The following is a 12,244-nucleotide window of genomic DNA, read 5'->3' as shown; positions in this document are numbered from 1 at the left end:
ATTTCCATACAAACTGGATGCCCAAAGCAAATCCCTGCTACTGAGTCTAGAGACAGAAAGCGTCTCATGTTTTTCCTGTGCAGATCTGTCTGTCTTATCTAACTCTTTGGGGATGTCTATTAAAGGTAGTCTAGGGCAGTGCCTTTCTCTGAGCAAGTGCTTGAGATGTGCATTTACTTTTATTTATTTTTCACTTAATTTATAATCAATATTTTTAATTGAAGTATAGTTGATTTACAGCGTTGTGTCAATTTCTGCTGTACAGGCAAGTGATTCAGTCATATATATATATATATACACACACACATACATATATACACATTTTTTTCATATTCTTTTCCATTGTGGTTTATCATAGGGTATTGAATATAGTTCTCTGTGCTGTACAGAAAGAAGGACCTTGTTATTTATTCATTCTATATATAACCAGTTTGCATCTGCTAACCCCAGCCTCCCTCTTCATCCCTTCCCAACACTCTCCTCCTTAGCAACCGCCAGTTTGTTCTTTATGTCTGTGAGTCTGTTTCTGTTTTATAGATAAGTTCATTTGTATCATATTTTAGAGTCCACCTATAGTGATATTGCATGGTATAGTGATACTGTATGGTATTTATCGTTCTCTAACTTCTAAAGCTGTAACTCCAATACTTTGGCCACCTCATATGACGAGTTGACTCACTGGAAGAGAGTCTGATGCTGGGAGGGATTGGGGGTGGGAGGAGATGGGGACGACAGAGAATGAGATGGCTGGATGGCACCACTGACTCGATGGACATGAGTTTGAGTGAACTCCGGGAGTTGGTGATGGACAGGGAGGCCTGGCGTGCTGTGATTCTTGGGGTCGCAAAGAGTTGGACACGACTGAGCGACTGAACTGAACTGAACTTCACTTAGTATGATAAACTCTAGTTGTATCCATGTTACTGCAACATTTCATTCTTTTTAATGGCTTAGTAGTATTTCATCCGGAGAAAGCAATGGCACCCCACTCCAGTACTCTTGCCTGGAAAATCCCATGGACGGAGGAGCCTGGTAGGCTGCAGTCCATAGAGTCGCTAAGAGTCAGATACGACTGAGTGACTTCACTTTCACTTTTCACTTTCATGCATTGGAGAAGGAAATGGCAACCCACTCCAGTGTTTTTGCCTGGAGAATCCCAGGGACGGTGGAGCTTGGTGGCTGCCATCTATGGGGTCGCACAGAGTCAGACATGACTGAAGTGACTTAGCAGCAGTATTTTATCATACATATGTATCACATCTTCTTTAGCCATTCATCTGTTGATGGACACTTAAGTTGCTTCCATGTCTTGATTGTTGTAAGTAGTGCTGTTATGAACATTGGAGTGCATGTATCCTGTCTAATTAGAGTTTTCATCTGTTCCTAATATATATCCAGAAGTAGGATTGCTGGATCATATGGTGTAACTCTATTTTTAGTTTTCTGAGGAACCTCCACATGGTTTTCCACAGAGACTGCACCAATTTTCATTCCCACCAACAGTGCAGGAGGGTTCCCTTTTTGCCGCGCCTTCTCCAGTATTTGGTTTTTGTAGACTTTGTAGTGATGGCCATTCTGACCAGTGTGAGGTGGTACCTCATTGTAGTTTTGATTTACATTTTCCTAATAGTGATGTTGAGCATCTTTATATGTGCCTATTGGCCATTTGTATTTATTCTTTGGAGAAATGTCTCCATTTCTCCACTTGGGCCCTCTGCCCTTTTTTTGATTGGGGTGTTTATTTTTTGTTGTTGAGTTGTATGAGCTGTTTGTACGTCTTGGAAATTAAGCCCTTGTCTGTCTCATCGTTTGCAATTATTTTCTCCCTTTCTATAGGCTGTATTTTCATTTTGTTTATGGTTCCTTTACTGTGAAAAAGCTTGTCAATTTTGATTAGGTCCTATTTGTTTATTCTTGTTTTTATTTCTATTGCATTGAGAGACTGACCTGAGAAAACATTGGTATGATTTATGTTAGAGAATGTTTAGCCTATGATCTCTTCTAGGAATTTTATGGCATCATGCTTTACATTTAAGTCTAAGCCATTTTGAACTGAAGAGTGTGTGTTCCTGGTTTTGTGTGTATGCCTGTTTTTGTGTGGTAACACCATACTCTTTTAATGACTAGTTTTGTATTACTGTCTGAACTCTGAGAGTGTTATGCCCCTGCTTTTGTTCTTTTTCTTCAGGATTACTTTGGCAATTCTGAGTCTTTTATGGTTCTGTGTGAATTTTATTATTTTATTCTAATTCTGTGAAAAATGTCATGGGTCAGTATTCTTGCCTGGAGAATCCCATGGACGAAGGAGTCTGGCAGGCTGCAGTCCAGGGGGTTGCAAGAGTTGGACACGACTTAGCAACTAAACCGCCACCAACAATGTGATAGGGATCTCATTAAATTGGTTTGGGTAGTATAGCCGTTTTGACAATACTAATTCTTCCAATCTCAGAGCATGAGATATCCTTCCATTTCTTTGAATTCTCTTCAGTTTCCTTTTTGATGCTTTGTAGTTCTCAGCACATAGTCCTTGAATTCCTCCCCCTGCCCCCATTTCTCTTCCTGTGACTGGTTTCTAATTTCATGCTGTTGTGGTCAGTAGGGTGCTTGAGATAATTTCTGTACTCTTACATTTGTTGAGGCTTGTTTTGTGCCCTAATATGCAGTCAGTCCTAGAGACTGTTCCATGTGTACTTGAAAAGAATATATATATATTCTGGTTTTTGCTGTTGTGTCCTGAAAGTGTCAATTAAGTCTTCTATTGTGTCATTTAGGATCTCTGTTGCTTTACTGATTCTCTGTCTGGAATATCTGTCCATTGATGTGAGTAGGGTTTGAAGTCTCCTGCTTTTATTGCATTCCCATCAGTTTCTCCTTTTATGTCTCTGTTTGTTTTATGTATTGCTGCTGCTGCTGCTGCTAAGTCACTTCAGTCGTGTCCGACTCTGTGACCCCATAGATGGAAGTCCACCAGGCTCCCCTGTCCCTGGGATTCTCCAGGCAAGAACACTGGAGTGGGTTGCCATTTCCTTCTCCAATGTGTGAAAGTGAAAAGGGAAAGTGAAGTCGCTCAGTCGTGTCCGACCCCTAGCGACCCCATGGACTGCAGCCCACCAGGCTCCTCCATCCATGGGATTTTCCAGGCAAGAGTACTGGAGTGGCTTGCCATTGCCTTCTCCGTGTTTAGGTACTCCTATATTAGTGTTTTCCAGGTGGCACAGTGGTAAAGACTCTGCCTGCCAATGCAGTAGATGCAAGAGACAGGGGTTTGATCCCTGGGTCAGGAAGATCCTTTGGAGTAGGAAATGGCAGCCCACTCCAAAATTTCCCACTGCCTGGAAAATTCCATGGACAGAGGAGCCCATGGGATCACAGAGTCAGACATGACTGAGCAACTGAGCACACATATACATATTAGGTGTTACGTATGTTGACAAGTGTAAAATCCTCTTCTTGTATTGATGCTTTTATCATTATACAGTGTCCTTTATCTTTCTTTATGGCCTTTGTTTTAAAGTCTATTTTGTTTGATATGAATATTGTGACCCCAGCTTTCTTGTCATTTTTGTTTGCATGAAATATCTTTTTCTATCCCTTCAGTTTCAGTCCCTGTGTGTCCTTTGCCCTAAAGCAAGCCTCTTACAGGTAGCATGTTGTTGGCTCTTGTTTTTTTAATCCAACCTGTCATTCTGTGTGTTTTGATTGGAGCATTCAGTCCATTGACATTTATGGTAATTACTGATCAATGTGTATTTATTACCATTTTGAATCTTGTCTTTCCATTCATTTTATATTTCTTCCTTGTCATTTTCTGTTTTTCTTGTTGTGGTTTGATGATTTTTTTTCATTATGTGTGTGCTTAGTCATTCAGTTGTGTCTGACATCTTTGCAACCCCATGAACTGTAGCCCGCCAGGCTCCTCTGTCCATGGGATTCTCCAGGCAAGAATACTGGAGTGGCTAACCATTCCCTTCTCCAGGGGATCTTCCCTACTCAGAGCTCAAACCCAGGTCTCTTGTATTGCAGGAGATTCTTTACCGTCTGAGACACCAGGGAAGCCCCCTTTCTTATATTATGTTCTTTTCTTTTTGGTTTTTGTGAATCTATTTTATGTTTTAGATTTGTGGCTACCCTGTTTTTCAAGTATGTTAACACCTTGCTATGTCTGCTTGCCTTAGATTTATAGTCATATAGGCTCAAACACATTCTTGGGGAAAAAAATCTACATTTTCTTCTCTTCGCTCTCAAATTTTATGATTTTGACGTCCTTTTTTACACCCTGTTCATCCTTTTGCTGTTTGTTGTGGTTATCATCAGTTTCACAGAAATTTTTTTTAAATTTTTGTTTTAATTTTTGTATTGGCTTTATTTAAGGTGATTTGCTTTCAAATTGTGATTTTCTCTTTCCTGTAGATTCTTACTATTTAGAGAAGACCTTTCAATATTTCCTTCAGATTAGGTTTAGTATTGTTGTATTCTTTTAGTTTTTGCTTCTCTGAGAAAAAATTTTGATTTCTCCTTTATTCTAAATGGTAATCTGTGTAGAGTATCCTGTATTACAGATTTTTCCCTTTCAGGAATTTGAATATATCTTGCCACTCCCTTCTGGCCGTCAGAATTTCTGTAGAGAAACCAGCTGATAGCCATATGGGGTTCCCTTGTAAACTCTTTGTTTTTCTCTTGCTGCCTTTGGAACCCTCTCTTTAAGTTCTGTTGTTTTTATAATAACATGTCTTGGTGTGGTCTGTGAGTTTATCTTGTTTGGGAACCTTCTGTGCATCCTGTACATGAATCTCTCTTCTTTGTGAGGTTTGGGAAGTTTTCAGCCATAATTTCTTCAAATACATTTTCAATCCCATTTTTTTATTCTTTTCTGGAATCCATGTTACACATAGATTGGCATGCTTTATGTTATCACATAGGTCTCATATTGCTTTTATTTTAATTTGGCTTTCTACTATCCCAATTGGGTAATTTCCATTATTCTATCATCCAGACCATTTATTCTTTCTTCTGTGTTATCCATTCTGCTGTTTATTGCTTTTAGCTCAGCTTTTCTCTCTGCAAATGTTTGCTAATTTTTCTTGGTTTCTATTTTTTAATTCCTTTTTAAAGTACTCTGCATTTCTGTTGATAGCCTCTTAATTCCTTCAGTATTTTCATTATCTCCTTTTTGAAATCGGTGTCTATTTGAATGAGGAGGTCTGTTTCATTGTTCTTTCAGGGGAATTCTCTTGATCTGTTAACTGAGAGTCACTCCTTTGCTTCTTAATTTTACTTACGTTTCTCTTACTCTGTGAGTTTAGGGGAAGCAGTTATCTACTGTGGTCTTGGAGGACTGTTTATATGTGGGAGTGACCCTAAGAAGCTTGTGTGGGTATAAGATATTTGGTATGAGGGCTTTTTTTTAGTACTGATGCTTGTTCCCTCCTGCCTCAGTGTGTGCTGGTCATTATCTGCTTAGAGGGGAATGCAGATGTGGTGGCTGGTGCCTGGTCCTAGGGTTCTTGGCAGGGGTGGTGGCTCAGGTGTACCCTGGAGCATGTGATGGGGTGGAGGTGGCTCGGGACTACTCCTGGAGTCTGCGAGGAAGGTGGGTGATGGTGGCTTGCACCCACACCTGGAGCCAGTGCAGATGGTGTCCTGCCCTCTGTGAGCACGTGCACAGGGAAAGAATTTGGGTCCCGCCCCTTCCCCCATGTACCCCTCAAACAATGATGCCTGGCCTCTAGGGCAGCTGGGACTTCCTCCACGCACACCCTCAGTTGTGGTTGCAGTCAGATTCCAGCCAGCCTCGGCTGTTTTTGCATGGCCGTCCCCAGTCTTCTCCCTGATCTGATGTCTGAAGCCTGAGTTCCAGCACCCAGCCCCATCCTGCACCTGTGGGTGCGTGTCTTAGGCTGGGCCGTGCAGGGTGGCGACACTGACTGCCTGTGCAGCTTCCCCTCTGCTCTGGCTGCTGCATTCTCCTCTGAGGCTCTGAAGCTCCCCCCCATCCTGGCCAGCCTCCCTCCGGTGAGGGGGCTTCCCAGAGTGAGGAACCTTTCCTCTCTCATAGTCCTCTCCTGGGGCTCAGGTCCCATCCTGATCCCTTTCTCATTTTCTTTTTTCCTGCATGCTTACGTGGTGATTTTATTGCTCTTTCGGCAATCTGAGGTCTTCCAGCAGCATCCAGTAGATATTCTATGAGACTTGTTCCACACGGAGAAGAAATTTTTGATGTATCTGTGAGAGAAGTTAAGCTTCACATCCTAGTACTCCACCGTCTTGATCACTCTCCTGAAGTTAGTTTTTATGAGTAAAGGAAGAACTAAAGTAGGGGTTTTTCTTTGGGTCAGATACTGTTCCAGTATGTTCAGTATTCCATTATTTCAATTTTCAGTTTATTTGCATATGAATCATTACCTTGACTTTGACTTGTTATGGTCCCATGACCTTCCTAGCCACTCACTACACTGTTGATCTGCTTTCCACAAAGGCCTGTTTTGAGGCTTCGGTTCCTTACTCTGGATCTGAGGTCAGGAGAGGCCTGTGAGCCTTAGAGAAGGAGCTTATGGTTACCAGGGGAAAGGATGGGGGAAGGTTAGTTAGGAAACTTGGGATGGACATGTACACACTGCTGTATTTAAAACGGATAACCAGCAAGATCCTTCTTTATAGCACATGGAACTCTGCCCAATTTTATGTGGCAGCCTGGATGGGAGGGGAGTTTGGAAAAGAATGGATACATGTGCATGCATGGCTGAGTCCTTTCCTGTCCACCTGAAACTATCAAAACACTGTTCATTGGCTCTACCCCAAAACAAAACAAGAGGTTAAAAAAGACCTGTGAAAATCAGTTCCCAAATCCTCCCTCTCTGGGCCCTGGCTGGATGCTGCCCACCCTCTGTGAGAAGCATTGAGCTGTGGTGGGGTTTGGAGGGGCTGGGTCCCCACCGCTGCTGCTCTGGCCCCTCACACTAAGCCCTGCATGATCACAGAACCTCATACACACCGGGATTAGCATCCAGGGACTAGCATCTGAGCCCTGCTGTTAATGGGAGAATTAACATGCCAAAAAACAAATGCAGTTTTTCTCTTAAGAAAAACTGCGTACATCTCAATGTTAGTTGGTGTAAAGAAAAATCTAGAAGATTATAAATCAAACTGTTGAAGTAATTGTATATGGGAAGTGGTGATGAAGACGCTACTCTTGACCAAGCTGTATTCAGCCTCCTCTGAGTCTGTCCTTGGGTGTGGGCTCAGAGACAGGCCCATGAGTAGCTAGATGTCAGGTAGGTTTAGCTGGACCCCCTCCCTCGATGTCTCATCACCCTCGTTACCTGTCGGACTCCTCACCCTCCACCATGCCCCGGGTAGTGTCTGGTCACCCTGATCTGCCCTGAGTCCTCTTGGGTCAGTTTGGCCGGAACTGCTCTTTTACCCTGATGTTTCCTCTTAGTGCTTCTGTATCCAGTGCCCCCACCTCCATCTGCTGCTCTGCTATAAATTCTCACTCTTCCTTGTGTCTTTGGAGTTGAGTCCAGTCTCTCCCCTTCAGCAGTGGCCCCTACACCTGTCGTGATTGTCCTAAATGACATCTTTTTTATTTGTGGCCATGCCGTGAGGCTCATGGGATCTTAGTTCTTTGACCAGGGATTGAACCCTTGCCCTCCACAGTGGAAGCACTGGGTCCTAACCACCAGACCACTGGGGATAATCCCTGCCTTACTGTCTTCACGGGTGTCATAAATGATGATTTCTTTTAACAGAAAGAACAGCTATGATTTTCAGTCTCTAAATTATATATCCTTATAATATTTGCATTTTTCACATAGATTGGTGTTACTTTTTTTTAAAAGTAGCTTTCTTGTGGTATAATAACACACCTGTGTAAGTGTACAGTTCACTTTAAGTTTTAGTGCTTTCACAGTTGTGCAGCCACCACCACAACCCAGTTTTAGAAAGTCTCTAGTTTCAGAAAGTCCCACCCCTAAAAGCTCCCTCATGCTTATCCCCAGTCAGTCTTCACTCCCATCTCTATCTGCCACCCGTCTGCCTGAACGGATTTGTCTTCCCTGAAAATTCCAAATACATGAAATTGAACAGTTTATATGGCCTTATGTGCCTGGCTTCTTTCACTGAATGATGTTTCTTTTTTTCCTCCCCTTTGTTTATTTATGTTTTACTGGAATATAGTTGGTTTACAATTTGTGTTAGTTTCAGGTGTACAGCAGAGTGATCCAGTTACACATATACATATGTGTAACATACATTTCTTTTTCAGATTCTTTTCCTATATAGGTTATCACAGAATATTGAGTAGAGTTTTGTGCTATGCAGTAGGTCCTTCTTGTTTATTTTATATATAGTAGCTTGTGTCTGCAAACGCCAAACTCCAGCTGTTACCCTCCATTTCATTTTTCCCTTTGGCAGCCATGTCTGTTTTAGATATTTGTTAGTCCATTTCCATTTTGTATATAAGTTTATTTGTATCATTTTAAAAAAATTAGAGTCCACATATGAGTGATATATGATATTCTCTTTCTCTACCTGGCTTATAGTATGACAATCTTTAGATCCATCTATGTTGTTGCAAATGGCATTATTTCATTCTTTTTTATGGTTGAGTGGTCCTCCGTTGTATGTATGATACTACATCTTCTTTATTCCTCTGTTGATGGATATTTAGGCTTTTTTCCATGTCTTGGCTATTGTAAACCATGCTGCAATGAACATTGGGGTGCCTATGTCTTTTCACATTATGGTTTTCTCTGGATATATGCCTAGGGGTGGGATTGCTGGTTCATATGGCAACTAGTTTTTTTTCAGGAACCTCCATACTGTTTTCTGTAGTTGCTGTACCAACTTGGATTCCCATTAGCAGTCTGAAAGAGTTTCCTTTTCTCCATAGCCCCTCTAGCATTTATTGTTTGTAGACTTTTTGATGATGACCATTCTGACCAGTCTTCAGTGATACCTGTCTGGTTTTTCTTTGCTTTTCTCTGATCATTAGTGATGCTGGATATCCTTTCATGTGCTTTTGGCCATCAGTATGTCTTCTTTAGAGAAATGTGTGTTTAGATCTCCTGCCATTTTTTGATTAGGTTGTTTTTCTGACATCAAGCCGCATGAGCTGTTTGTATATTTTGGAGATGAATCCCTTATCAGTTGCTTCGTTTGCAAATATTTTCTCCCATTCTGTGAGTTTTATTTTTGTTAATTTGTGCTGTACAGTAAAGTGATTGTTATTAACACATATATTCATTTTGGTTTATCACAGGATGTTGAATATAGTTCCTTGTGCTATAGGACCTTGCTGTTTATTCCTCCTATATTGCATCTGCTAATCCCAGACTCTCAGTTCTTAAATGGTATTTCTGAGGTCCAGGTGTGTTGCAGTGTTGATCAGTATCTCGTTACCTTTCCTGTTGGATAGTATTCCATTGTGTGAATCTACCACATTTTCTTTATCCATTTCTTAGTCAATGGACCGGTGGATTGTTTGCAGGTTTGGGTTATTATGAACAATGCTGCCGTGATCATTCATGTACAAGTCACTGTGTCGACAGGGTGTTATGTTATAATCAGAAGAAAAGAAGGAAGTGAAGGACCAAAACAGATTCTCAAGCTGTTTCTGGAATGCATCCCCTTTTACAAGAATGGAGCTCAGGCACAGGAGGGGCTGGAATAAGGAGATCACAAAGAGGGGCTCCTGAGCGGCCTTTCTGACCCTGACACAGCCCAGGAAGAACACATCGGGGTGAGGGTTCCTCACCTCTGGAGCCTGCTTGTACTCCTGCAGTTCCTCCACAGCCTTAGGACACTCGTGACATCTTGTCTCCGCCCAGACATCCGTTCCCCTCTGTTAAAGTCCTTTAGTTCAAAAGCAGCAAATGAAGAAAACACCAGCTGTTTTTAATAAAAGTTCCCCAGATGGTTCACCTGGGAATGTGGCGCTGGAGGAGCGGTGCAGCCCAGCTGGTTGTGGTGTTGAGACTTAGCACGTCATGTGTTCATGCAGGGTCCCTTCCCAGGACGCAAAGGTCACCTCCTGCTATCACAAAACCACATAAGAGAGGAGGATCTAGTTCTGCAGACTGGAGAGAGACTTGGGGAAACAACTCAGGAAAAGAGTCAAAAAGCAAATGTGAAACCAAGACGGGTGCCCTGTTTATAATAAGAGGTGAGAGGCAGACACAGTGCTGGGGACAGTGCTTAGTACACGTGGGTATAAACAATTTTAGAGCATTTGGGAAAATCTAGGGTAATGGGTACTGCTGATGACTCTGTATTGTCCATCACACCTACAGCAGGCTCTCCACCCAAAGGGCTTATTGCAGCATGCTTCTCTGCTCCTCTTTGCCGACTTCCCATGGGACACAGTCTGAACCCTTCTCTCGACTTTTCCATGTTTTCTCTTTGGAAAATCTTCCTGGGTTGAACCTGTCATTTCTAGATGTGTGACCACGTTCCTTAATTTTAACTCTCTTGCTTTCCTAAGTCCACCTCCATGACAGTAACACTGATAGCCTTGGTAAGAATCAGTCATAGGAGGTGGGCAGTTACAGCGCTGATCTGAAGAGGAGATGGAGGTGGGACAGTTCTGTGATGGCCCAGTGTCACACAGTCGTCAAGTGGTGGGGCCAGGAGCAGGTACAGACCCCTGACCTAGTGCAGTCTCAGGGAACAGGGGGCTTATGGTCAGTGATGGAGTTTAAAGAAATCATGGGATTGATACGTGAACTATTAATAAGACTAAAGTGGGGGTGGTGGTAGCAACTCATAGCAGGGTATGTGGTCTTTGTTCAAAACCATGGATTTGGGGTTTGTTTATTACAGTTGATTTACAATGTTGTTTTAGTTTCAGGTCTGCAGCAAAGTGATTAAGTTATACATACATTCTTTTTCAGATTCTTTTCCCTTCGACTCTGGATTTTAGAACATAAAAGCTGGTGAGTTTTTAATATTTTTCTAACTACCTTATATATGCAGTATTTTTTAAAAGGCATTGAGCTCTTGAATTTGATTCACAGCTATAATTGAGGTTAAAGAGCTTCTGTTGAGTGATGACTTGCAAAAATATGTCTTCAACTCATTTTATGGGCTGAATATCTGTCTGTTTAGTTGTATGACCTTGTATTCCATCTTGCCCTGAGCTGCATTAAAAGTTACAGCAGTTCATACTGAATGGTGAAATATTGGTACAAGGTTTAGAAAAAAATGTTTTTCAGACAGGAACTCAATGTGAACCAATCAGTTCATAGTTGTGTTTATTCTGAAGCTTTTATTTTGGAGTCCTCCATCGCCAAATGACATGTATAATGTTTACAACAGATATTAGAAATAGAGGTGTTTTTTTTTTGGAAATTTCTACTATTTTAGAGTAAAATTGTAGATACTGTTCCAAACCATCATCAAAAAATGCAGAGCAAACTTTTCTGTATATAAACTGTACATAAAACAAGGCACTATACATTTGGGGGCGATATTAAGGTAGAAAGGTGGATTCGCACAGATTCTTAAGAGCCTTTGTTCATCTTAGCACCGGAAGCAGCACTCAGAACGAGTCAGACTTCACACCAAAGGAGATGCTTCTGAACATGGGTGAAAGTACACATAGGTGGCAGAACTAATTCAACAGAAGCAACTACCTTTTAATATTATTTTGACACCAAAAAAAAAAAAGTGAATGAATACATATTGCTTTGTTAAATACATATTTGATTTATATGGTGTTTATATAAATATATATATATTTTAGAATCCACAAACTATCAAAATAACACTTTATAAAGAAAACTGCTTCAAAAAAATAGGCAACGCTTAGCTGGAGTGGGAGGGCAGTGCCGTGGCCACCGCTGAGGACCTGCTGTGTAAGTGCATGTAGAGCCACGGATACCTCACAAACATCACCTGCTGAAGTGGGGAAAGCGTGTTCCCAGAGAGTTCTCTGGAACATTTACAAAATACACAACTCCCAAACGAGCAGGAGAGCTGGTCACTTCAGGTTTTAAAAATGTGGATGAAAAAACATATTTAAAAATACCAGGCTCCCCCACTAAAACTTCCATTTTCCTGGTCCATCAGTATTGAAAGTGACCACACAGGTTCCTCCACCATCTCATGACTCAGAACAGACCTTTCGCTTTCTTCAGGTTCACCTGCTTCCAAGCGGGCAGTGCATTGTACTCGTCTCGGGTCATGTCTAGTGCAAACTGGGAGGAGAGAAAGAAATGCCCAGCAGCTGAGCGAATGGACCTTCCCA

The 12,244-nt window shown here is 41.7% G+C and overlaps 1 protein-coding gene across 11 annotated transcripts in view; it reads right to left on the bottom strand.

Annotated features, from left to right (window-relative positions):
* Positions 1-1,363: 1,363 nt before the first annotated feature.
* Positions 1,364-12,244, bottom strand: part of SVIL (supervillin) — a 278,811-nt gene continuing 267,930 nt past the window's right edge. For all 11 annotated transcript variants that reach the window (XM_055429928.2, XM_055429919.2, XM_055429937.2 and 8 more), the window contains one exon: positions 1,364-12,194. In XM_055429928.2, the coding sequence (XP_055285903.2) occupies positions 12,108-12,194 (87 nt within the window). In that variant the 3' untranslated portion in view covers positions 1,364-12,107. The remainder of the gene's footprint in view (positions 12,195-12,244) is intronic.

Source organism: Moschus berezovskii, chromosome 15 (genome assembly GCF_049115385.1).
Source record: "Moschus berezovskii isolate FMDL1 chromosome 15, NW_MosBer_1.0, whole genome shotgun sequence".
Classification (NCBI taxonomy): Eukaryota; Metazoa; Chordata; class Mammalia; order Artiodactyla; family Moschidae; genus Moschus; species Moschus berezovskii.
Note: the sequence above shows the minus strand (reverse complement) of the source record. Positions and strands in the feature narration are given on the sequence as shown.